Source organism: Oculina patagonica, chromosome 4 (assembly GCF_052425735.1).
Source record: "Oculina patagonica isolate OP01 chromosome 4, crgOcupat, whole genome shotgun sequence".
In the NCBI taxonomy this organism is placed as follows: Eukaryota; Metazoa; Cnidaria; class Anthozoa; order Scleractinia; family Oculinidae; genus Oculina; species Oculina patagonica.
In genome coordinates, this window is record NC_135761.1 from 30,557,568 (window position 1) to 30,583,643 (window position 26,076).

A 26,076-nucleotide genomic window follows, 5' to 3' on the forward strand; every position below is an offset into this window, starting at 1 on the left:
ACAATACCCGGCATTGATAACTGTTGATTGCGCTAACTAAACAAAAAGTGCTTGGACTTATTTTAGTCATCTTCCTGTGACAATCTTTCTTCAAACAATACTCGTTATGGACAACTGTTAATTGCGCTAACTAACAAAAGGAGGGCTTTGGTTTGCCCAAACGTGATTGAACATTTTGACTTTTAAAATGGTCGTTCTTTTGTACTAGTAGAATAAAATTACATAATTTTTGCACATCGAGTCGGCATTCTCGCCAACGTTCCCTTTTGTGACAATAGTGTTCTGATGAAATTAATATTCCGCGAGATGGCAAACAAAAGATTCTGTCAGAATATAAATGAGCAAGCTACCAGGTAACTATAAAAGTAGACTGAAAAACAACGCTCTCAGACCTTCACACAGCCACAGTCATGGCGACAGCTCCGGCGCGGCAACTAAATAGTAAGGTAAGTTGTTTTCATTTTTTTCTCCTGATTTCTTTTGGTTTTTAAGCAAGAAATTGTAAAGGCTGCTCTCATTTCCTTTACGAGGAAGAATTCGTGAAATACAAGATACACTTAGCCTTGCAGCATAGAACGGACAAACCTAGAATGAAAACATACAAAGACCCTTACGTTTAAACTGTTTACAATAGCTCTGGAAAGCATCTTCTGTGACTCACAAACCACGAAGCTCTGTTTTAAAAATGTGATTGCATCGATTAAGATCATATCAGTAATTCATTTTTTTTATAACTTGCTTGTGTAAACTTCAGAGAATCCGAAGTGCCCTGGTCAGCAAGGTATTACCTGCAGTGCAAAGATCCTGTTCGTTGCTATCTGCTAAAGTTTCGTATGGCACAAATGAGCAACACACAAATGTTGACGACTTGTAGAGAAACATTTGCCAAAAGCGCAATGAGTGCGATGAGGCGATTAAAATGCATGTGAAAGGAGTGGCGTTCTTTTTCTCGGCTGTCGTCGTCCTGGAGAGAAGAGGCAAAAACAAGAGCAAAAAGGAAAACAACGAAGACGAAGAGGATGGCGAGAACGAAATATCAGAAAAAACGTACTGGCCAGCCATAAACTATTGGATTGCTGTGCAGTCGCCCAATGGCATGCGCGTTTCAACCGTTCCAGTACATTCTGCACTCTTACATACGGGCATGGAAGTTACGGCCAACACTCTGCCGGAGTGTAAAAGAGGAAACGAGGAAAAATCAGCCGCACCGTTATGTAACACCTTGAAAGATCACAACAACAAATTTCTACAGAACAAAGTAGACATTTCATTTTCTAATGGAATGGAAATATTACAGGATCAACTGCTGGACGAGCCCATGTCATCTCTGCACCGAAGCGAACGTGTCGTCCGAATGCAAGCTGTTTCTAGTTTGTTTGAGTGCGTGAGCGCCATTTAGTGTGAAAACAGTCTATATAGCATTGCTCATGTCTTTCGACCAAGTTTACTTAGTACGTTTTGTGCAAACGTCTCGTTTCGAGTGTCATAACATAGCATTTGTTTCTAGCGTTTGAAGACTGTACATCGTTTTAGATCGCCTTAAAGAACTAAGTAAATTAAGTATCTTGTAATCATAGAAACATGAACTGTGCTTACTTAGTTTGAGTGCTTATACAAGCGAAGGAAACTAGTTATTAAATTACATTGTTTAATAGAGAATATTACAAGTATTATGCGATAAAGTCGATTCACCTGTGAAAGACAAGCGTTACATTTTTTTGGTGACGTATATTTATACACGTATGCAGTAATGATTAAAGTCAAGTTATCATCTAATCTATCGTCTTTATCCTTTCTAAGGAGAATCTTTTGCGATCATGCGGCAATGTTCCAAGGGTCTCCAGTTCACTGACTGTAGCACACCAAGTTCTTCTCGGAGAATGTCTAATCGTTGTACCGGCGATGAGATCGTGTCTAGGAATTGGATATTTCTTGCAATATTGCGATCCTCCAGCTTTATGGCGATAAAAAGACAGGCCAGGATCAGCTCTCTAAATGTAGACCTTTTTCTGTTCGAAGTTTTGTTCAAGTGTCGCCAAAGTACTGCTATTAAACAGAGCCGTTTCTTTCGGGTAGTCGCAGGCACACATTTCTTCCAAAAAGAAGACCTACAAGACAACTTCCCAAAACGCCTGAAAACGACACTCAGCAAAAAGTGATGAGGAGAGTTGAGGATTCTGGTTAACCAGACTTTTTGAGAGGGTCTTGGTCCAATGCCTCTCAAATTCTACGCCTAGAGGGAATTGTTCCTTTCCCGAAATGTAAGGAAAAACGTATTGTCATATCACTGAGCAGGCCAGTATCACATACTGTTGAGATAAAAGGAGACAAACTGACCTGTTCAGCATGCCCTAGGTTCAAAGACAGGGGAATTTGTGCCTACACCTTGGCTGCCGCTCACCAACTCGGTAAATTCCAACAGTACACACAAGCATATCAAGTGCCATTGTCTGGATTGGTTGGTTCGAATATTCCCAGCGGAGCTGTTAAGAAAGAAAACGAAAAAAAGAACCGCAAAAGGAAGCCCAGCACACCACGAGACCTACAAACCTATGGAGATATAGTCGAGACTGAAGAACTGGAGGTGGAGTTGTCACCTTACGAAGTAGTGTTAATAAAATATACCAAAGCTACAACCTGTTATGGCTGCAAGGGTTGTGTACGAAAAACAGCCTCCGATCCTCCTCCTCCCGCTCCAAACAATGTGTTTTTCAGGCACATGGAACATAGGGGATTTAATCGTCAAGGCGAAACAAACATCAGGATCTTCGCAACACCAGAGGCTGTATATTACCATCCCCTGCGCTTGTGTGCCCCGTCCGCTACCAGTACCAACATTTAATTCGCGGATTCAGCCGTTGATAAATTAACAGATCCTACCAAGCAGCTACTGTGGCACGAGTTTGGTATAAGATTTACTTAATGCTTTTTAATCACTAACTGCCTTTGGCTGCAGTGTTAGGGAACTGGTCAAGACTTTTTTTTATTTCGTACCCACCCACCACTCTGCAAAACGACAAATGGTCTCTTCGTGTACCCACCCCCTTCACCACCTTGTGTCTTTCGATGTCTTGTTTACGTAGCCCCCACTCTATCAGGAGTCTAAATTAAGAAAAAGATTCAAACCTCCTTGTAACATTTCTCCAGCAATGTAAGCTTCATCTAACATGAAAGTCTAATACATATTATTTTATCCTTCAACAGAACGTTTTTTATTGAAAAAATATATTCTGAGCATTTTGTTCGGGTGCGTCTTTGATTCACTTCGTGAAACAAAAATATGCTTTTCTAAACATCGTTCGAGGCAATATTGTATTTAGAGTTAAGCATGTTTTATTTTTACAGCACGTTTTTAGAACAGGAAATCTTAGTGGGATGTTTCATATTGTGCCTTAGAAGTGATAGATTAATTTAAAGAGCACAATGCCAAATTGTGACAAAAAAATTTCTTCGTGTGGTCAATAGCGAAATCTGCCTATCGATGTATACAGCTATTTCATTTAACGTTTTCCGGTGAAAGATTATAGGAAAGAAAGTCTCTAGGTATACTTCAACATTGAATGAGAGGGGAGGGGGAGGGCAAAGTAGGCGACCTTCCCAACAGTATTGTCTGGAGTTGAAGGGTGTATTTCTGCACGTGAGCAATGCACGAATGTTGCATGGCTTTGAATTGTGAAAATTTTGAAAACATGCAAAATCGCGTTTGTGATGTCTATATATCGTTCAGTATTCAGCACCTGCAGTTCCTCTCTTTTAAACACACTACCTTTCGGGTCTTATTTTTAAACTTTAGATTTGCAATAGCTGCACTTGGAAAGAAAATTGTGAATATCGATGTAGTAGTAATATCAGAAGTTTTGTTGAAAGGACATGGCTCATGGTACTGCTTGATATCAGAATACTTGATAGTTTTAATTTTGTAATTTTTGAATTTAATTTCACTTGATATTGTGACACCATTTGATCAGTCCATAGCTTTTGCGAATATCGCCGCTTGCTATCCAAATACTTAGTGAATTAAGGTTTTGTAATTAAATTTTACTTGATATTTGATCAATATAACATCTATATATAACATTTCAAAATTGAAATTTTTGATGTCTCCTTAATTACTACCCGTCACCCGCCACCCGTCACCCACAGAAAACTGCTGCCGTACAGAGTTGTAATAGAGTTGTAAACGTTGAAGACCGAAGTGGTTCATGTCGCTGTTAACTAAATAAATTGGCAAGTTGGACAGAAACCGTATGCGTTTTAGAGTGTTGGAGTAGAGTCACTGATCCCCCTGAAACTCTCTTCAACAGTTTTTAAGTCATTTACATTGTGAACTGTACACTTCTTTGGCTCTATGTTTTCAAGTCTTTTACATTGCGAACTATACAAGCAAGAACGGCGAATTGCAGCAATGATTGAAGGAATGCTGGATGCCACAGCAAAGCACTGGCACAACACGACTAGAAAACTTGCTGAATAAAAAGGTGAATGCGCTGGAAGGTGAAAGCAGATTTGAAGGATGATTAAAATTACAGTCTTGATCATGTAGAGAGCAAGATCTACACAGCAAGATTAATGAAACCTGGGAATATGCAGAAAAGAATGAGCAGTACTCACGGAAGAACAATGTACGCATTTGTGGCCTGGAAAAAAAGACGGAGAAGGACTTGGAAGCATAGATTATTGAAATTATACCATTACTAATTGAAATTATACCATTAATTTATGACCTCAGATTATAAGTAGCGTATTTCCGTTTAGTACTGTAATTTGTAAAACGATCAGTTTCAAGATTTCATTCAACGATCAAAGCTACAACTTAATAATAATGATATTAAAAAATTGAAACAGATAATTTATAACCCATTCTCAAATAATGACAGGGGGAAATCATTTTTATAATCATTTTTATAAATGGCTGGTCCGGTTGGTCTTAAACTTTGTCAATGGAATATCCAGAGATTAACTGACAGCAAGATGGAAGAGCTGAGAGTTTTTCTCACAAAGACGCATGGAGATATAGACGTTTTGATATTAACGGAAACGTTCTGTACATCTAAAACTCCTGACTCGTTTTATCTCATTCCTGACTTCCAGCTTCATCGGAAGGATAGAAAAGGTAAAGCCGGTGGTGGTATTTTGGCCTGGGTTAAAAGTTCGCTACAAGTCAAAAGACGAAACGATTTGGAATCAAACGACGTGGAAACGCTCTGGCTAGAACTTTGCCCTTACAAATCTAAGCGCCCTCTATTTATTGCTGGAGTTTATCGACCACCTTCATATAAAGTTGATGATGATAAGAGGCTAGGAAAGAATATTGAGAGAGTTTATTTACTGGACAAGGAGATGATCTTGCTCGGCGACTTTAACGTGGATTATTTGGCTACCAATAAATTCAATAAACAACCATTTGTCAACACTTTGCGCAGTTTGAATTTAGAGCAGCTCATTACAGAAGTTACAAGACCATTGTCAAATTCCTGTTTAGATCACATATGGTGTACCCATCGGGAGCGTTTGAACAATGCTTCTGTTATGTCATCTGGAATGTCGGATCATCTACCCATTGTTGCCATCAGGAAGTACAAACGTGCAAGGAACAAAGATTGTAAACACGTCACGATAACCTATAGGGACATCAGTAAGCTCGATAAAGATGCATTCAACACTTCTCTGAAAGAAGCTCCCTGGGACTGCGCTTTTGTGTTTGACGAGACTGACGATGTTGTCGACGCGTGGTACATGATATTTAAGAGTGTTATTGATGAATACCTCCCACTCAAACAAAAGCGCGTAAAACGCGAGGTACAGCCTAAATGGTTTACTAGCGACATCTCTCGTGAAATCAAAGAGCGTGACAAACTTCTTAACAAGGCGCGCAAGAGCAAACTAGAATCTGACTGGAGTTTGTTTAAGCAGGCAAAGAACAAAGTCACAAACTTGATTAGGAACACCAAACAATCGTACTTTAAGGATAAATTTTCCGAACATGAAAACAACACAAGAAAGCTCTGGAACTTGATCAAATGCTTGTCCAAGGATGATGAAGAAAAGAAGATAGGAATCAAGAATCTGACGGAAAATGATGAGATTATCTCTGATAAGAACAGCATCGCGGAGATACTAAACAATTTCTTTATTGACCAGCCCAAGAAATTGACTACGGCGCTTGATGGTGAAAGTCTATCAGATTCTTTGTCTTCAATTAAAAGGGGCAGCGCTTGTGAGTTTGATATTCCACCTATCACTCAGAAGGAAACAGCAGAGCTACTTCTATCTATCCCTGCGCATAAGGCAACTGGTGATGATGGTATTAGTGCCAAGTTGCTTAAAATTGCTGCACCTGCCATTGTCCCCTCACTTGCCAAGTTGCTAAACCATTGCTTGCGTACGAAAACTTTTCCAAACGCCTGGAAAGTTGCAAGAGTCACCCCGGTTTTTAAAGGAAATGGGAACAGGAACGATAAAAACAATTACAGGCCGATATCTGTGTTACCGGTACTATCAAAACTTTTGGAGAAACACGTCTGTGATCACCTATGTAAATTCCAGACATCAGTTACTATAACGAGGTAACTCACCATGTTGACAGATGTGATTATTATGATAAAGTGACGTTCAAACAGTTGATAAAAACAGGTAGTAAGATCACTTTTTCACTATTACATTGAAATGTCAGATCTATTTTGAATCAGTATTATGATCTTGTGGCCTATCTTATGATCTATCTTATGATCAATGCAGGTAGAGAAAGATCATCTCTTTAAGGCTATTGTTCTGTCAAAGATTACATACGCACTTCCAGTCTACGGAGCCAGCAGATTTGAACACTATACAATGCTCTTTAAAAAGGTGCTGTAAGCGACGTTACACTTAATTAATATTTACGATCTTTTAAAAAGGTGTGACCGCAGGTTGTTCACCAAGATCAAAAGCAATGTCGACCATCCATTGCAATCGACTAAAATAAAGGCATTTTATTAATTTTTTTATCTTGCTCCCTAGAGCACAAATTCTCTGTGATAAGTTAAACTGAAACAGGGTTAAATAACGAAAATAACAATGACTTTCCATTAACTCAATACAACTTTGTAGGTAAGGTACATGATCATAAGCAAGAGGGTGGTGTAGGCATGTGAAGCAATCATACCAGTATAAGTAACGTCATGATCTATCGCTTAATATTGATGACATAATAGAGGGTGCTTACCATTTGTAAGAAAAATCCGGTTGGTGTGACCGTTGCATAATGGTAAGCGATTTTCCGAATATAGCGACCAACCGGATGAGATTTCGCTTACCATTATTCTACCAGGCGTTCCATCCCGCTCACTCGATCTAGCGCGAAATTCAGTGTTGTTTTCTGTCGATATAGCTGAATACTTCGAGGTAGAAAACAAACTTTTTGACGAAGAAGATGGGCTGATGCTGTTTACTGCCGTCAGCTGTTCCATGAAACGCGATTTAAACAGAATACAATGTTATTTTGAGGTGTAACTGTTCCCTATACGCACCGAGTGGATTTCGCAGTCGAGTGAAAATTGGCACGTTCGAGCTAGATCCTGTCCCGAGAAAAAATATGAACACATGAACAATTCCAACGTGGTATACCAGAGGCAGGCAGCTTATTTCTCCCGTTAAAAAAGTGCTGGCATTTCTATGGTCGAGTTGAACATACACGCTCTAAATTGGTATAAAGACGCCATATTGTAAACACGACTAAAACCGCGCGGAGGTGCTAAAAAGGGCCTGGAAACGGAAAATTCGTTCAAATGGTAAGGAACTTTCCGATGTTCCGTTCCGAACGGAAAAAGTGGAGTACCTCTAGAGGTAGTCCACAATTTCCGAATGGAATTTCCGGAAAATTACCTTACCATTTGACTTCAAACCGAAATTTCCGGGTTTTTTGGCTAAATGGTAAGCACCCAGAATCACAATTTACAGAATTAAAGGACCCTAGTCAGCCACGCCTTTGTTTTTGTTTACATACGAGAATTTCGGTATGATATTTTTCGCGGAGTGTGTCTAAAGGAAAGAGATCAATGTGAAACTGCTAAAAGTAAATAAATCGACTTCAAGTGCAATAAGATTTCGCTTTGCCATAGTTTTTTTTCATAATTTCGATGGCATCCAAAATGGCGGAGGATGACTAGGATCTTTTAAGTTCAACTCAAAAATTTCACTCCAAATAAACAAATGAATTATAAAATAACTAGTCAAAAATAAGCACCGATAATTTAAAAATCATTTGTGGCAGTTTAAGACCTCAGTAAAGCAAACGCACAAGGATGGACGAGGATTTCTTTTTAACATGCGAAATGTCCGAATTTAGATGGCATAGAAAATGGCGGAAGCTGACTAGGATCCTTTAACAAAACCCAACAATTTGTTTGTAGGAGTGATATACAGGCCGCCAAATAATAAACTAAAACTATTTTAAACAGCCTTGCAGTAATAAACTAAACAAGCTAAAAAGGAAATCTGAGATTCACATGGAAATCGATAAATGAGATAATTACCAGGATAAATCAAGAAACGAACTATCAAACAACTTCTTAAAAGAAGATAACCTGATTTCTGATCCCAGGAAAAATCACTATTTCAATAAAATAACACTTTGTAAAAATGGGGCCAAATTTATCTCGAAAATACCAGAAAGTATCGTGAATTTAAATCATATTTAGATGAGAGAAATTGTAGCTCCGTATTCTTGGATCCAATACTGAATAGTAGAAAGTGAAGTAGCAAAAGAAATAGATACAAATAGATATGATGAGATGTCCCCTAAAGTTAAAAGAGAAATGTCAAAACATATAGTTAAACCTTTGACACACAATCACTTCCTAATGGTCTTATTCCAGATGAACTAAAACTAGCAGCTGTATCACCAATATATAAAACAAATGATAGAGAAACATTTTGTACCTAAAGAACAATTTCTGTTTTAGCAGGGGTTTCAAAAATATTACAATAGCTAATGTATAAGAAAATTGTTAAGTTCCTAGATTATCTTACTTAATTTTTATGAAACGTTGGCACAAATATGGAAAGGAAAAAGAAGGAGGACATTCCAAGACAACAAACCAGGACCTTGGCGTATAATTTGGCATTTGAATGGTTTAGAAATTTTGCGAAGAATGCCGACTATATGCCAAACTCCTCCAGTACGACCCTTTCTTCCTACCTTTTGAAACTTGCTGTTTATCAGCTCTACAAAGACGAGATAGGCGAAAAGCCAATCCTGTCTCAGGACCCACTTCATTTATCACATGTGGAAAACAGAACTTTCTAGCATGTTTATACAAAAGGTATTGTATTGGTATTGTATATACCTGGGAAAGATAAAAATGAAATAATGAATGTGTTAAACTGATATAAATAAACTGCGGAGTAAAGCAATCATATTTAGGGAAAATCGTTGCAGTTATTAATTTCCCATTTCAACAACAGTGTGCATTAGGTTTAAAAATAGAAGATATGATTTCAGAGTGTAATTGTACTGCGCATGTGCGAAAATCACAGCTTCTGGTGCATTACGTATTTCGGTGGCGTATTAAAATCCAATGTCAACAAGGAAAAATCCTGTACCACGAAGTTTGAAAGTGAAACATAAGAGTTAGAAAAAAACATAGAAAAAATTATCTTGTTAAAAAGTTTATTTATCGTTCTTGTTTCAAGCGCTTTACTAAGGGCTTTGGTGCTTGCACCAACAGCGAAAAATGCATTAATTTACTGGTATTTATTGCAACACGAAGAACACTACTTACAACACAAATACATACACTACTTACAATGCTACTTACAATACATTACTTATTACATTGTTTCTTCACTACTTTTATAAACATTTCTTTTTAAAGAGTAATATCACACATTACAATGCCTACTAAACATGCATGGACAAATTTCCAAGCCACTCCTGCTCGTGACAAGCACAATTTTTTCACATAGTTTTTTGTGGTCACGTTCGTTTTGTTGTGTGGTGCGTGTGCTGAAAAAATTAATGTGCAAAGGAAAATAAGGAGGACAGCACTATTTGTTATCGAAACACTTGGCCAGAGCTGCGGCAGCTCCAAATGGGTTCAAAAGTTTGTCATGTCCACTGGGACGAAATAAGGAGAAAAGTCAACCGGTACTCAGTTCCTTGACTAAACCACTGACAAAGTCTAAAAACACAGAGGATTCCTACCAGACTTAATGCTGTTTTAGATGCAGTAGGCAAGAGTGTTGATGATTACAGATCAGGAACAAATCGGTGCAAAAAGTGTTTAACAAGAATGGACAAAGAAAAAAAGTTTATAATGCAGCCTGACTACAAGCCACAGGTGTTACAAACTAATGAAAAGGTAACCCAGTTAAAATGTCGATTTATGATAATTGACACAAAGAGTTTTACTGCTTTAAGCTGGCAGAAGGATTTTTTGAATCTCTCTAAAAGGTAAAGAATTTTTAGAAACATTTTGAAGAAAAGGAAAAAACTGCTTCATTTACACTAGTTTAAAATTTATCTTTACTATCCGAATTTTATACAACGATGCCAAGTACAAACGAAATGAGAATAATGTTGCAGAAAAGAAAGTTGATCAGTACATGTTTAATGTGTTCGGATATTTTTTTTCCCATTTACCGGTATCTATATTATTTTGAGTAGAAAATTAACCTTAACCACTTAAGTTTGGCAAAACCTACAAGCATTTACAACATAAAATTACATACTCATGTACAACATGACGCAAAACGTACCTTTAATCAGTTGTGACCCTTCTTATTGCATCAAAGCCGTACAAATGCTGTTTTACATTGACGTTTAAACAACTGATTGAGCGCCTTGTGTTGAAACCAAAGCAACCGCAAATGCTTGTTTTTAACCCATTCGCAGACGTTTTGCCGTGGTGTCACTGTCATTATTTATTGGGGGGAGGGCCACCATATTTGGGGGGAGGGTCACTTCTTTTTAAGTGCCAGTTTGGGGAGGGTCATTACTTTGTATTTAGGGGAGGACTCTGACTGTTTTATGCGTAAAACTCTTCCAAGTGTCAGAAATGATTTTTATATTAAGTTCTTAATTTTTAAACTGATGTTCGCCCTTTCTCGTGATGTCAGAACAATAGTGTTGACTAAACATTCAAGTCAATATTCAAGTATGGCAAATAATGATATCTTCTCTTTTTAAAGGCATTATTTTGACTTTGCTTTACATATTGTCTTTTGCCCTTGGAAACCGTTAAACATTTTGCTAATAGTGGCGATTTTACTTGTAAGTTGCTACTTTTCTGTTTCATTTCACTACCTACATTTAATAGCTGGAAACAACAGTGATCAAAATGGCGTTCTGGAAGGGCCACATTGTTGCTCTTAATGGCGGATAACAGATCTAGAAAGAATTGATATCCTGCAAAATGTTCTTGGGGAGAATACCACAAGAATTTCACCTAGAAAGATCTGGGGTTGCAATCATCAATACCAAAAACATAGGAAACAAACAAAAAACAAGCAGCGAAATAAAATGAACTGCAAACCAAAAGTTTTTACAACATCAACAAGCTGTTTATGTATGTGTTCATCCAAAGGGGAGGGTCACAATTTTTGAGCCCACTTCTTGAAAGACTAAGTGGCCCTCCCTCCCCCCTTAAAGAAATGGCCGGTCTCTTAAGACGAATATTAATTTACTTTTTTTCAAGAGCAACTTGTAACTGAATCAGATGGTGACTTTGACGTGATGTATGAGGTGTGATGTCCGCCAAAATTATACTTGGTATTACGCTAGTGGAACCTGCTCTTTTGTTATCGGGTTCTGATATCTTGCAATTGGAACCTGCTCTTTTGTTATCGGGTTCTGGTATCTTGCTACTGGAACCTGCTCTTTTCTTTCGTCTTCTGGTGTTTTGCTACAGAATCCTGCTTTTTTGTTAATGCGATATTGCATTTTGTTTCTTTGTTCTTGCATTCTGACATTTTGCCATTGGATCATTACAACCTGCACTTTTGTCATTTCGTTTATTGCTTTGTGACATTTTGCCATTAGAAAATTACGACCTGCACTTTTGTTGTTGTGTTCTTCTACTTTGATGGTGTTAATTTCATTTTGGTGTTTTGACAAGGTAACATGCAGTTCGGCATGGCACTCATTGACGCGTTTTTGGACACAATAATTTATTTCCCGCCAAAATGTGTATGTCTCGAGTCCAAGATGGCGGACGAACAGAGCTGCAGTACTTATTCCCAGATAAGGATGAAGATTCTCTGAGAGATGTACTTAGCATATGCGAGGGAAACTACAGTTTAGCAGCTTCCAGGCTTGTGAACTGGGATGGCAAGTGACATATAATTACCTTAAATAAACAGACCTGGTTTTCTTTTCAGGGAAATGGGTTCATTATGGTTTAAATACAACTTATTTTTTCTTATTTTTTCCATATAATGAATCATGGTCTCTTGTACTTGCTAGGAATGCGATAATGTCACAACAACTTATTTTCCAATTTATGTTCTATTATCTGTCATTTGGTGGCCTACGGGAGGTTAAAAACAAAGAAAATTTCAAACTTTTAGCTCTAAAAGTGTTCATGGTCGCTTACGAGATGTGGTCGTTTACAAGAGGTTCAAAATATAGTTATTTGACTAGGAAACTTTTGGTACTTTGGAAAATTAAGAGGTGGTCGCTTATGACAGGTTGCAACCAGAGGTTCGACTATATTTATGTTACATCCACGTTCTCTCTCCTCTATAGAAAACCAGGCAAGCTCATCCTGTTATCTGGTAGATGAGAGTAAGGATGATGGCAATGACAGTGACTTGATGCAATCTGCATTCAGTTTGGATTATTCAAGTAATTTAGGTATTGGATTTATTTGTAGATGTATGTGCCTCATTTCTTTACCCAAGTGTACAACAGGTCAGATATGTCCATGATTGAATGCTAACGAGATGCACGTTTCTCATGGCAGGCATCACAAAGTGTCCTCATTAAAATGTTCACCAAAACACACCTTTAAAAGATTCCAGGGCCAGAAAAGCCAGTTGGGCTTGTTGATGAACCGGCTTAGTGTTTTCTTAGCCTGTAAAGCCTGTAAAGACGGTGGTCTGTGTTCCATTAATGTGTAGTCTTTGCTTTGTTTGTAGCTTAATATGCTAAACAATGCTTAGTATCTGTAAATCCACCCTCCTTGAAATAACATAACTTAGGCATGCTATTAAATAAATAAAAGACATTATCACTATTTTACATTAGTGTATTGGAGGTTTGGTGAAGTGAAACTGAACTGCCTATACTTTTATTCATATTTCTTTAGATGAAGATCTACAAAGTATCATGGGGAAGCACAGACGACAACTGAACTCTCAAGAATGCAACAGATTAACTGTAGACCGGGAACAATTCTGGGAAGACTGTGTGGTGTTCTTTAAAAACCCAAAGTTCAATCCAAGATATCCCTTGAGAATCAGATTTGCAGGTGAAGCTGGGCTTGATGCTGGAGGACTTCGTCGTGAATTTGGCTCTCTCTTAATCAGTAAATTGTTCTCCTCAGAAGCCAAGTTATTTGAGGGTAGTGATGGTAGAAAAGTTCCTGTATACAATGCTGATGCTGTACATTCAGACCTTTTCCACTTAGCTGGAAAGATTTGTGCCTACCTGTTGTCCCACTTAGACCTTGGTGTATCTTGCCTTAGTCCAGTGATCTATTCGTACATTGCAACTGATGAAGTCCATGAAGCATCAAAGCAATGCACCCTGGAAGATATACCAGACTACGACTTGCGTAAATTCATTGAAGAGGTATATATGTGGATGCAACACACATGAATGAGTTTTCTTTTGGATTCTATAAGTTTTTTTGGACATTTTAACGCGAGTGCAGTAAACAAGTAAACCTGTATAATTGGTCTCCAGTACAGTGCAAATATTGGGGATTGTTTGGGCTTAATTTGCAATTGGTTAAATTGCAATTACAACTGCAATGATCACATATTCATTTCCAAAGTTCACATCATCTTCATATGTTTGTAACTTATTTACATTTTGAACCTTATTGGAAACTGCTAGTTGGTGGTGGCCCCAGCACAAATCAAAGTTTCGGGGCCCTCTTACATGACTGTTATGATTTAGTTCCCCCCCTAAGAATAACACAAAAAACTTTTCAACAGTACGTAGCTGGGCTCAGAATTAAAAAGACGGTTTCTTTGTGGCAAGTTCAGAAAGCAGTAAGGAAAAATTTTCAGCTACTCTTGGAGGACGTTGACCAAGGAAAACTTACAAGGATACCTTCTCAATTTTTAGGATTTATATTGACAGTTCACATTAATCCTGCTAGAAAGATCGTATTTTAAATTAACTTGTATTTGTGTCAATTTTTTTTTTGATTGCATGTGTTTAACACTGGTATATTGCTTTGATTAATTGAGGATATCTTTGAACATGTAGGTGAATAATGCGAGCTCTAATGACGAACTTCAGAAAGTCTTGGATGGGAATGATCAAACAGACGCACTGCTAGCAGGAGGATGGGTGCGTGTCTTAACGGTGGAAAATAAAGGCTTGGCAATGTGGCAGTTGATGATACATGAAGTTATTTTGAAGAGAAAAGTAGCACTTGACCAGTTTTGTGCAGGTTTAAAGGTTCTGGGTGTCCGCGAATTGTTGATGGCTCACAGCAAAATCATGGAACCTACTTTGTTGCAAGGGAGCAGACTCCTCTCAGTGCCGATGCTGTTCTTGGACTGTTTGAAGACATCTTACAGCAACAGTCAGATGTCAAAAAGGAGCAAGCCCGGCAGCATCTGATCAACGCTATAACAGATCTGGATGCTGAAGGTGCAGTTGTGATAGAATAATTTATATTCTATTTGATTTGTTCTATTTTAATCAGTATCTTTATTCACACAACCCCACAAGCTTTATGCTTTAACTATCTTGTTTTTTAATACTTTTCTATAAAAATGCCCATTGCTTTACAGGAGGCACTGCCTCATTTGGTTTGTGCTCACTGGGATTGATATAACAGTGATGTGGGATGAAAATAACATCAATTACCACGTCCTTGATGTTAAGTTACTGAGCATTTGATGGGGAAGGAAGATAGTAAAAGCACCTACATCCCTCCCTGTTTATAGAATTTTAAATAGGCCATTTCCGAGTTACCCTTTGCCTCTGTTTCAATCATTTGAATGGTTTTGCACATAGACTCATTTTGAAACAGAGGCTAAAGGTAACTCGGAAATGGCCCATTTAATGTTAAAAAATGTCTTGTTTCCTTTCCTTGATGCAGATTCCAAGACCGATCTTCAACACTTTCTGCACTTCTTGACAGGCCTGCAGAAAATTCCTCCTTTGGGACTAGAAACAAATCTAACAATCACTTATAAGGAGGACACGTCCAAGACTCTTCATGCGGACGTTTGTGCGTACAACTTGAATGTACCTACAGTCCATGATACCTATGAAGAATTCCAGCATTATTTTCTTCTGACCTGCCGAGTTGGTTATGTTGGCTTTGGCCTAGTTTAGCGTCACTTGTAATACCGCTTACTAATAATACACAGGTGTTTTGGCCTTGGTATGAATGTTTGAAAGGATCTACTAAATTAGCCACTGTTAAAAAATATTCATGTTGTGTTTCATTACGTAACAGATCGGGTACTTCCTATCATACAATCCTGTTGAGTTTTAACTTCATTCCCTTGTTGATGTTATTGATAGTAATGTCTACGATGACTTTGTTATTGATACATGTTACGAAGTCTACACTAGGAGTTCATGGTTTCGTTCATTTCAGTTTGCATCGATTTAGTTACATGTTATTTCAGTGGAGTGCAGGACTGTGATTTTGATATTTAAGTTGTCATTTTTAATACCTTATATCAATATTCTTGGTACACGGAGCATTGAGAAAGAGATCTAATAGTTTCTGTTTGGCACTATCCCAATATGTTAATCACAGAGAAGCTTACAACATTGTTACTCAACGTTATGATGATCATGGAAAAAATTTGTCAAAGTTTATACCTGACAATTAAAGTTGTTTTTATTACATTGTTAAACATCTAATTTCCTTTATTCTATCTCAGTAACACCTTCACTGTTATCAAAGTCAGACGTTCCTCCATTGCTGCATGAATGAAAGTGCATTCAAGTAAATATCGACACCATAATACATGGAAGGTTCAGCAGGATCCACTTGCCTGGCAAGTGCCTGTATGCCTTGGGAGTCTAAAGCACAAAACGTTTCTGGAACCTGAACAATGACGCTGTCATCTTCGACTATTCCATCCCACTCTTCGGATGGGGCAGGTCCGTCCCAGTCGATGCCATATGCATTTCGATCCACCTGCAAAAAATGTTTACTGCGTGTAATTATGTTTCTTTGGTTGCTTAGGCTAACGTGTTATCGCACACATACAGTGTAAGTAAAGACCCCTCCTCCACAAACACACACACCACTACACATGTGTAGATATCCCCAGGGATCCAAATTTTGCATTATACGAACTTGATTAATATATCATTAGAAATTGAATACCTGGCCATTGAACTCTTCTGCAACTCTTCCAGTGGAATTTGACAGCATTCCTCTAATCCATAGTTGTTCTGGTGATTTGTTATGCTCAGTACTAAGTGGTCCCCTGTTGTGACCCTCGGCAAACAGGGACAGGTTTCTGTTAATACGGGGTAAGAACACATAATGGAGTGCAGCCAAATGAAGTTCGTTTGTGATGTCTAAGACTCAGCATGCTTCCATATAGTAAAACAAATGGTAAAAAACAAATATACACCCAGAGAACATGACCCTCCATAACCTCTCTATTCTCTGGTTAGGGACACTTCTCCCCGTAATGTGGCTTCCATGATCCGGCCCTCGTAGTGGGTGCGATAGCATGAACCATGCTACGTCAGTATTTTCTTTACCTTTGTCGGAACGTACTCTAGATGGAAGGCCGAACTTTTCGACTGCTGACTGGAATGCATCAAAAACAGTGCTGGCCCTGTTGTTTGTTGCACATCGTAGAAATACTATCATTCGAGAGAAACCGTCGATCCCGCCGTGTATGACAAACCTCCACCTGAAGAGTAACATGCCAAACACGTTAATCAGAAATTGTTAAGATAGCATCAAGAATACTAAAGGTAGCTTTAAAAGTTGGTTGTTACTGGAAAGCGTAAATAGGTTTTTTTGTTCTACCTCTACCCCTGCCTTAGGGTTAGGTTTAGGGTTAGAAAAACAGCCCTCCTTCACCGTGACGTTGTTATCCGTTACCCGTTTTCCTAACAGACCTGACAAATACTTGCCTTTAGGAGAGGCAGAGGCTAGAAGGGAATTTCGGTAAAAAAAAGAAATCAGTTCAAACTTACTTAAATGATTTAGATTTGTTCTCTCTAAAGGACATAACCCTCGTTTTCACTGATAGATAATGACCGTCTCAATTTCAAAAGGAATACCCCCCCCCCGGATCTGGCCCCATCGTAGGGCATTTGCTCATGGGGCAATTTCACAAGGCAATTTCTCATGGGTTATTATTATTATAATTATTATTATTATTATTATTATTATTATTCGAATAAGACTAAATTTTGATAAACATCGCTTATTTTTATTGTCAAATTATTATTATTATTATTATTATTATTATTATTATTATTATTATTATTATTATTATTATTATTGGGCTTTTGTTTACAGGAGAGAACGATCATTCCTCAGGGAATGAACATTCTCTCCTCAGACTGAATCGCCGCAGAGGTAACAATCAATTTACACGTACAGTAACTAGATCAAACGAGAAGAGTAAACCGAAGTTCTTCCAATGTCATGCAATGTAAACAGTGTAATAATTACCTGATTAATTTGTGGTTTCCATCTATGTGCCATAAGGACAGAGGTCCTTGGACATAGTAAGATCTCCTTTGTATTAACCTTAACTCCAATGCACGTAGAAGCACACCTTCAGGATTTACTCGACGCATACACTCTCGAACCCTAGACTGCTGAATACGGAGGCCACGACTCAGCAACAGCCCACTCATTCGTTTGCAGCCAACGTTTGGAAAGTCAGCTATAATATCGTTGACTATGGCATCTAATTCGGCATCTGACAAACGAGCAAAGTTTGCTCTCACACTGAGCCCAAACTCGCTTAAACGCCTTTCTAATGTTCGCTTGCTGACACCAAACAGTAGAGCCATTTCTTCAACAGTGAATCTTTTCTCTGTGAGGAATTCTAGCTGTTCTTTGGGTATATCAAACGCTGGTCTACCCCTTTCACCATTAAATGTCTTCTGAGCCTGACACGATGTTGACAGGCTTCCACTACTCGATCTATAAAGACAATCTTTAGCTTCTCTTAAGCAGCGAACTATTCTCGCGTCAATAATTCCAGTGTCAAGGTATTTTACCGTTGTGTGATAGAGCCAATCAATACGATAGTATAAGCTGTCGATTCTGTCTGAATCAAGTATTTCTGAAGCCAACTCCCTTATGATAGAAACGAGCGAGTTATTTAGAAGACGTCTTATCATTGCCTGTTCGTCCGCCATCTTGGACTCGAGACATACACATTTTGGCGGGAAATAAATTATTGTGTCCAAAAACGCGTCACTGAGTGCCATGCCGAACTGCATGTTACCTTGTCAAAACACCAAAATGAAATTAACACCATCAAAGTAGAAGAACACAACAACAAAAGTGCAGGTCGTAATTTTCTAATGGCAAAATGTCACAAAGCAATAACAAAAGAGAAGTTTTCAATAGCAAGATGTCAGAACGAAATGACAAAAGTGCAGGTTGTAATGATCCAATGGCAAAATGTCAGAATGCAAGAACAAAGAAACAAAATGCAATATCGCATTAACAAAAAAGCAGGATTCTGTAGCAAAACACCAGAAGACGAAAGAAAAGAGCAGGTTCCAGTAGCAAGATACCAGAACCCGATAACAAAAGAGCAGGTTCCAATTGCAAGATATCGGAACGCAATTACAAAACTGCAGGTTCCACTAGCGTAATACCAAGTATAATTTTGGCGGACATCACACTTCATAGTGATGACACACGTATCTGATATTTCAAATTCACCATTAAAGGCCAATGTTTTGAGTCTGTAAACATTTCGTTCATTTCAGAACATGTCCTTGAAAACCCCCACTTTCTTTGCATGTAATAGACCACATTATAACTTCTCAATCCTGTAAGCTGTTAGAAAATTGTATGGTATGAGGTCTGTAACAGTTTGATTATGAATAAAGTGAAAAACGTTTATATTTAGCTTAGTTACAGATGAGGAGCAAGCTGCTCAGTAGATGGCAGTGGTGTTGTTTTACCCTTTCTGTACTATGATGGAAATTCAGTATTCTGGCATTTAGCAGTGTTTCATTAGCATAAGTGTTGCTTAGCATTCAGGGCATTTTGCTGACAGCTCAGTTTAAAGTTTGTGTGTTTTTCCCTCTGTCCTCACCCCTTATTCTCAAGTTATGTATAACAACAACATGAAAAAGTTCAGTTAGCTGAATTAATAAGCCTCTCCAACAATGGTTTTGTACGGAATGTACAAGTTGGGCCAGGTGTGAGAGCGGTGCTTGCCGCAGAGGAACAGTTGGCAGATGTTGTCAAGTTTTGTACTGATCCGGAAGAGTTCTACATTCTCGACATTGATGTCACATATAACATTGGTGACGTTAACACTACTGCCTATCAACACCTTGCCCTGCTAGATAAGTTAACAGAAAAACACCCTACATTCATCCTCTGCTCGGAATGTGGCGGAGAAAATCGTCGACCTAGGAAATATGATTGCTACAAACTCTCCTAACACTAGTGTAACCATTTCTGCAATCACACAAAGATCAGATGAACAATCGCTCAAGAAGAAAGTAAAGGACTGCAACAAAGTTTTAAAAACATTTTGTAATCAAAATGGCTGGGGCTTTGTCGAACACTTGAACATCGACAAAACATGTCTGAACAATTACAAACTCCACCTTAACAAGAAAGGTATTGCTATTTTAGCGAGTAATTTTTGTAAATAATATAGTTCATTGATATAATTCTTACTTGACAACTGTGCTGACACCCAATCTCATTGCCACCTCCAGAGTCCGGATCAGGCCAAATACTCTAATGCCAAAGTGTCGTGGATTTAAAATGGCTAGTTTAAATATTACCGGTACCAGTCTTTTGAAACATATTGATGAACTTCGCGTTTTTCTAAATGATCAAAACATCGACGTTAACTAGACCGAATATGGCGCAAGGAAATGATCGTGTTCTCTTGCGTGTGAGTTACTGCCACGATTAATCATAATGAGGAGAATGCAGCAATGCAACGTTTCTAATTGAAATTTATGGTGAAAGCGACAAGAAGTTAACGGATTTGATTTCATGTTCAAGAGAAGGATCCCCACCAAAATGCCCGGCTTATTGACCACATGTTTAATACGCGTTAAATTCCCGGGCTGCTATGGTTGTGTTATTCCTAATTCAATTGACTGGTGTATACCCAACAGGAACCTACAATTTGTGCATCATGTTTCCCTCAAACAACAGAGACACACAAACTATATTGATCTATGTACCGCTACGGTTGGTCAGGTTATTACATTCATTGTTAAATTTTGTTTCCTTTACGGTGGGGTAAGCAAGTTATTACGTTTAGTATTGATTTTATTACATTTGTGGTTAGTATTAAATTTAGTGTTAATCTTTATATAACGTAATTTTACTTTAACAGCTGGTATAACATTTAAAAGCATTGTTACTTTTAAAAAGATGAGCCCTTTTGCCATTTATCCAAAGGCAAGCAAGCTCAAAACATCAGAAATGCTGCCTGATAAACTCACAATTAATATAGGTTTTACCAAACAACAATATTATTAAGGTCACTGTGTCGGTAAACTTTGTATTGCGTAAGAGTTAGTAAGTGACAACTACTTATCGAACTTGACGATGAGAATAATTAGCATCTGTTGTTGATGATTAAGTCAAAGGTTTTTCCATTAGACCATTAGTGATTTCCGAAGTTATGTTTAGAGATATAAGTTTGGTGAATTAGCGAGTCAATCATGTGTCACTCGTTATCTTTTATTAATGATTGTGTAATCTAATCGAATGCGGTGTTTTAAAAGGAGAGTGAACAAAACTCGAGCCAGATTGCTGAGATTGCTGTGAGTACGAAGAGACCGAGAATAAATCGTAACAAACAAAAACTATCTGTGACTTGTTTGGGAATACTGTTTACGGGAGGCAAGCAATTCTCCAAACGTGGCACCTCCGACGGGACCACTATCTACCTTGGTTGTGAGTATAATTTAGTCCTGAATTTTCTACTTACGCAACCGACGAGAATGGAAACCGCAAAAGGAAAGCTACAAACGAAGCTTAAGCAACTGGAAATCCATGCGAAGAGAACGCAACAAGTGCTCGATTCTGGATCCGTAGAGGCCATCGAGAGACACACGGGAGCGTTACGGTCTACAATATCCGAAGCGGACGAACTAAAGCGCGCACTTGAAGCATTAAAAATCAAAGCCAAAGAAGATCTTGGTGACATAGGTACGTGGAATACCGGGATTGACCATCAGCTAATGAAAGCGGACGAAGAAGTTGGCAAACTTCGCAAATGGCTCGAAGACAGAAGACGTCAGGAAGAGACGATCGCGCGTGAAGATCAACTCAAATTCGAGTTAAAACTGCAAGAACAGAAGATGAAACTTCAGAACGACCTCACTACACAAGAAGGTCAAGAGGGAGGTGGGTCAACTAAACAAACAACGCAAGCGAAGCTTCCGAAGATTGAGATAAAAAGGTTCGAAGGTTCTTACTTGGACTGGCCGAGGTTCTGGGGCCAGTTCACAGAAACGATCGATAAAGCAGAAGTGGCACCCATTAACAAATTTACTTATGTGTGTGGACTACTGGGGCCAAAAGTTAAAACCACTGTAGAAGCCTTGCCATTCACAGCTGAAGGCTACAATAGAGCCAAGTCGATATTAATAAACAACTATGGGAAGGAATCCGAAATAACAAAGGCGTACGTCAAAGAAATAATGGCCCTCCCCGTCATCACAAGCGCCAACCCTAGAAAGATAAGCGAGTTTAGCGAAACATTGACGTACTGTGTTCAAGCATTGGAAACAATGAACAAACTCAGTGAAGTTAATGGAAACGTACCCATGACACTGGATAAACTGCCAGCAATTTGGGGAGACCTAGTACGCATGGACCCGGAATGGGAGAAGTGGAATTTCGCCCAGTTGTCAGAAGCAGTAAGACTTTGGTTTGTGTGTTGTATAGTTTGCTATGTAAATATTAAATATACCTGACCTTTTTATAAATTATTGTGATAAAAACTAAGTATGGCTGCCCAATCTTGTTAGCCAATCGTGGTTATTCTGGGCAGCCATGCACTTAACTCTATTTATTTTATTTATTGTTTTGCTAATAATTGAATGAATAGGTGCAAATAAAGTTGTTGTTGTTGTTGTTGTTGTTGTTGTTGGACAAAGAGAAACCCGGCTGGAGAACGAGAGACGTCAGAGCAACTTTATCAGAAACGTGACCGTTCGAATAAGCTTTTCCAAGCACGAGGGGGCAAGCCTAGAAAATGCGTTTATTGTGGGGATGTGGAGCACAAATCGTCTGAATGTCAGAAAATATCAACCGTTGAAGAGAGGAAGCAGTTTCTCGCAAAAAAGAAGCTGTGTCTCAATTGCACAACGCCAAACCACCGCGCCGCAGAGTGTTTCAGCACGAAGACCTGTCAACATTGTCCTAAACGTCATCATACCTCGATATGTGATCATGAACAAACAAAAAACAAACATTGATGACCGCCAGTGAAAACAATGAAGGAATCATGCCAATCGTAACAGTGAAAGTCGATGGGATCACTTGTCGCGCGTTGATAGATACCGGTGCGGGAAGTTCATATGCTTCTGCACAGCTATTGGATCTCCTAAAGAAAAGGCCATCTGAAACGAAAAATTGATAGACAGCAATGGATACACATACAATATCAAGTCCCGAGGGGTGAACGTCGTTTACTGACAGTGTTCGGTGAGGCCCAAAGTAAATCCCTGTAAGGCATTGGTGATAGAACGCAGTGGTAGTTTCCAATCCAACAGCACCAGTCACAACCACCAGCCAGCTGCCAGGGCAGCCACTGCTGCAGAGATCATGGTTGAAGTAAAGGCAGAGACAATGAAAGACTTGTTCAAACCTGTACCAGCTATTGTTAATGAAGTAATTTAAATTAAATATTTTGGCAATTCTTCTTTGATTTTTGAGTTTCTTGTAAAGGCTGTCACTGATCTTGTTCTCTCGTTTACCCCCCTTTTCGGGAATACTATGTATTTGTGCCCTTGTAATGTTGTTGCTTCTCTCGCTGCGCTCAGACCAAAAAAAAGCTGTACGCATAAGCAACTAAACAGTATTTCCCAATACATTTTTAAACTCATTATTTACCATTATTAACTTGTCCGTGTTTTTAATCTACATAGTGTTTTGCTTTAAAGGACATTGTTAAAAATGGCAGGTTCGAATACACAACCAGATACAAAGCTGCTTTAATAGAATACCGCCAAATCACCCAAACAGATAAGATGTTTTTATTCAAACAGCCGAAAACACCAGCGGATGTTTTGTCACTTACAAAAATCCCTTCAGAATCTTCCTGCCAACAGATGAAGCGGCTTTTAATGAAGGGAAGTATTCTGCTATTTTTTGCGAGTGAGGGGCTTTCACGTTAGAGTTGATAAAGGTGCTGCTAAAAATCCACAGCCTCCGCAACATAAAGAATGCCGTTAACAAAGAGTGCAAAGGCTAAAGAAAGAAGTACAACCCCCTGACCTGGCATGCTCACATTCAAAGGAAAATATTTCTTCATATGCTAATAAAATCTTCGACACTCCCAACCATCACAGCCATCAAGCGACCGATTCATTGTTGCATTGGATTTGCCAACATAGCAGGAACCGGATGGCTCAACTTCAGTATAATAACTGGTGTTGCAGAAATTCGCAACAGAGATGTTGAGGAAATAGCGGCACTTCTGTTGAATAACGTGGTCGTGGTAGATGAGCAGGACATCCACAATTGCATGAAGCATAACACCCAACATGGCGTGAAGTATGTCGTCCTGTTTGCAAATGTTGGTAAAATGAAGAAAAATGATGTTTTTATCAGCAGTCCAGGAAATCCAGGCAATCACTGGACATTGCTTTATGTGGACTTGACAGTCAACAAATGGTACTACTGTGACACCTTTTGTTGGTGAATGCCAGAGTATTTAAAGTCCTTTGTTACCCCATTCGTGACAGCCATTTATCAACATCATGGGAAGACACCGATGCCGGTCAGTGTAGTACAAGTGACACTGAAAGTTTTGGATCAAGTCATTTCTGCGTTAAAAAGTGCCTAAAAAATATCCCGCCCAAACCTGCCGTGTTTGTAAAGTGTAGCTGCAGCAGTACTTGGTGAAATTGCTTGTACTTTCCCTGGCCTATGGAAAGACATTTTTTCAGCCGAAATATTGATCTTCCCACCAGTTTGAGGTGGCTACTGTATTATTACAATATTATTTTTAAGGCAAATAGCGAAGAAGTCGCTACTTCACCAGGAAATTACTGCTGCAAGGATGGAGAATGGAAGCCAAAAAAAAGGTTTTTATTGACGAGAGCTGTGAAAATGAAAGAAAAGGGGGAGAAAATTGAAATTAAAAAAGCCACTGGTAAAAGAGTAAAAGATATTTCGAATATTAATTCCAGGAAAAATCTGAAGAAAAATGACCTTGAAGACGTCATAGATTATCTGAAAAAACAGCCAGTTTTAAAGACCTATTTAACCACTGAGGATGATTACATGGCAGACATCTATGCTCATTTCCCAGCAATCCTTCTTCTAGACGCAACATACAAATTATTAGACCTACGAATGCCTGTTTATTTGCTCAAGGACTTAGTGAGATAGTGGCATTGTTTATTGTAGCAGAAGAGACAAAAGACGTAATAAAGGACTCTGTCGATTTGTTCAAAAAGCACAATCCTTCCTGGGAAAATCATTATGTCTGACAAGGACTTCACTGAACGTGACGCCTTTAAAGGCTGCTTTCCAATGGCAAGTCTAAGTATTTGCCTTTACCACACATTGAGGTCATTTAGACACAAAATTACATGCTAAAAAAGGGTATAACGGCTGCAGAACGGTAAAGAGTGCTGGAAATTTTGTCAGTGATGGCTCATTCTAAGACTTCTGTGCAATACATGAAAAATCTTGCCAAGCTATGCGGACAAACATTAAAAGTGTAATTGATTTCATTCTTGATAATTGGCATCTCATTAAAGAACAATGGGTGACGTGCTTTAAAGACAAAGATCTGAATTTGGGTAAAACAACAAACAACCATCTAAAATCCACATTCAGCAAACTAAAAAGTGTCTGTTCGAAGTAGGCTAGCCTGTTACAGTTCTTAAGGAATTCATCTCGGTTTTAACTGCCTAAGAGATGAATGGAACCACCATTACATGATGGCATTCTCAAGGAGGGAAACCGAGTTCAACAGTTGACGCAAGATCTTCAAAAAATACTCAGAATATCTAACACCTAATGCATTTCAGTTTGTGCAACAACAGTATGAGTCCGTTGGTGAAGTGTGAGTAATAGGCCAAAAAAGTAGCACGGAATTTAGTCTCTTTGCTCGCTAGCAAAACAGTAACCTGGAGCCACACAACACTTCAACAAGGCAGTGGCTGTACATCACTTTCGTTACATGTACTTTATGTTTAAGCTTTATGTTTGAACGAAACACCCATTTTGTGTTTACAGAATGGAAAATAAAAGGGCATCACCTGTGTATGATGCGAAAATGTGATGGAGAAATGCTCATCATGTGTGGATTGGAAAATGTTGGTGATCAAGTCTTAAGTTGAAGGTACGAATACTTAATTAAAAGCGAAGGAAAGAAAATAAGACAACACTTTCCTTGAGGAGCTTGCACGGATTTGCACATTTTTGATAGCGCATCTTAATCTTCTTCAGTTCTGATCATCCTTGTTAAAATTTAGTTAATTATCACTTCTTTTTAGTTTTTCTAACTTGGAAA

General features: G+C 38.5%; 2 protein-coding genes across 2 annotated transcripts; one reads left to right on the forward strand and one right to left on the reverse strand.

The window, feature by feature from the left end:
- The first annotated feature begins 12,162 nt into the window (after positions 1-12,162).
- LOC144652125 (G2/M phase-specific E3 ubiquitin-protein ligase-like) lies at positions 12,163-15,499 on the forward strand. The gene is made up of 5 exons (XM_078512153.1): positions 12,163-12,307; positions 12,725-12,832; positions 13,287-13,771; positions 14,417-14,738; positions 15,261-15,499. Exons 1-5 carry the CDS (start codon positions 12,163-12,165, stop codon positions 15,497-15,499), a joined length of 1,299 nt encoding a protein of 432 aa, XP_078368279.1.
- Positions 15,500-15,881: 382 nt separating this feature from the next.
- LOC144652129 (uncharacterized) lies at positions 15,882-18,523 on the reverse strand. The gene is made up of 4 exons (XM_078512155.1): positions 17,826-18,523; positions 16,898-17,052; positions 16,512-16,647; positions 15,882-16,319 (listed from the first exon to the last, which is right to left on the reverse strand). Exons 1-4 carry the CDS (start codon positions 18,521-18,523, stop codon positions 16,253-16,255), a joined length of 1,056 nt encoding a protein of 351 aa, XP_078368281.1. The 3' UTR covers positions 15,882-16,252.
- Between the last annotated feature and the right edge of the window lie 7,553 nt (positions 18,524-26,076).

Excerpts from the sequence above, each read along its gene's own strand:
- LOC144652129 (XM_078512155.1), bottom strand. The coding sequence starts at position 18,523 with ATGGCGGACGAACAGGCAATGATAAGACGTCTTCTAAATAACTCGCTC. Across the intron at positions 17,053-17,825 it reads GGAAACCACAAATTAATCAG|GTGGAGGTTTGTCATACACG; the intron begins GTAATTATTACA and ends GTTACTCTTCAG. Across the intron at positions 16,648-16,897 it reads TAGAGTACGTTCCGACAAAG|AAACCTGTCCCTGTTTGCCG; the intron begins GTAAAGAAAATA and ends CCGTATTAACAG.
- LOC144652125 (XM_078512153.1), top strand. The coding sequence starts at position 12,163 with ATGTGTATGTCTCGAGTCCAAGATGGCGGACGAACAGAGCTGCAGTAC. Across the intron at positions 12,833-13,286 it reads GGATTATTCAAGTAATTTAG|ATGAAGATCTACAAAGTATC; the intron begins GTATTGGATTTA and ends ATATTTCTTTAG. Across the intron at positions 13,772-14,416 it reads TGCGTAAATTCATTGAAGAG|GTGAATAATGCGAGCTCTAA; the intron begins GTATATATGTGG and ends TTGAACATGTAG.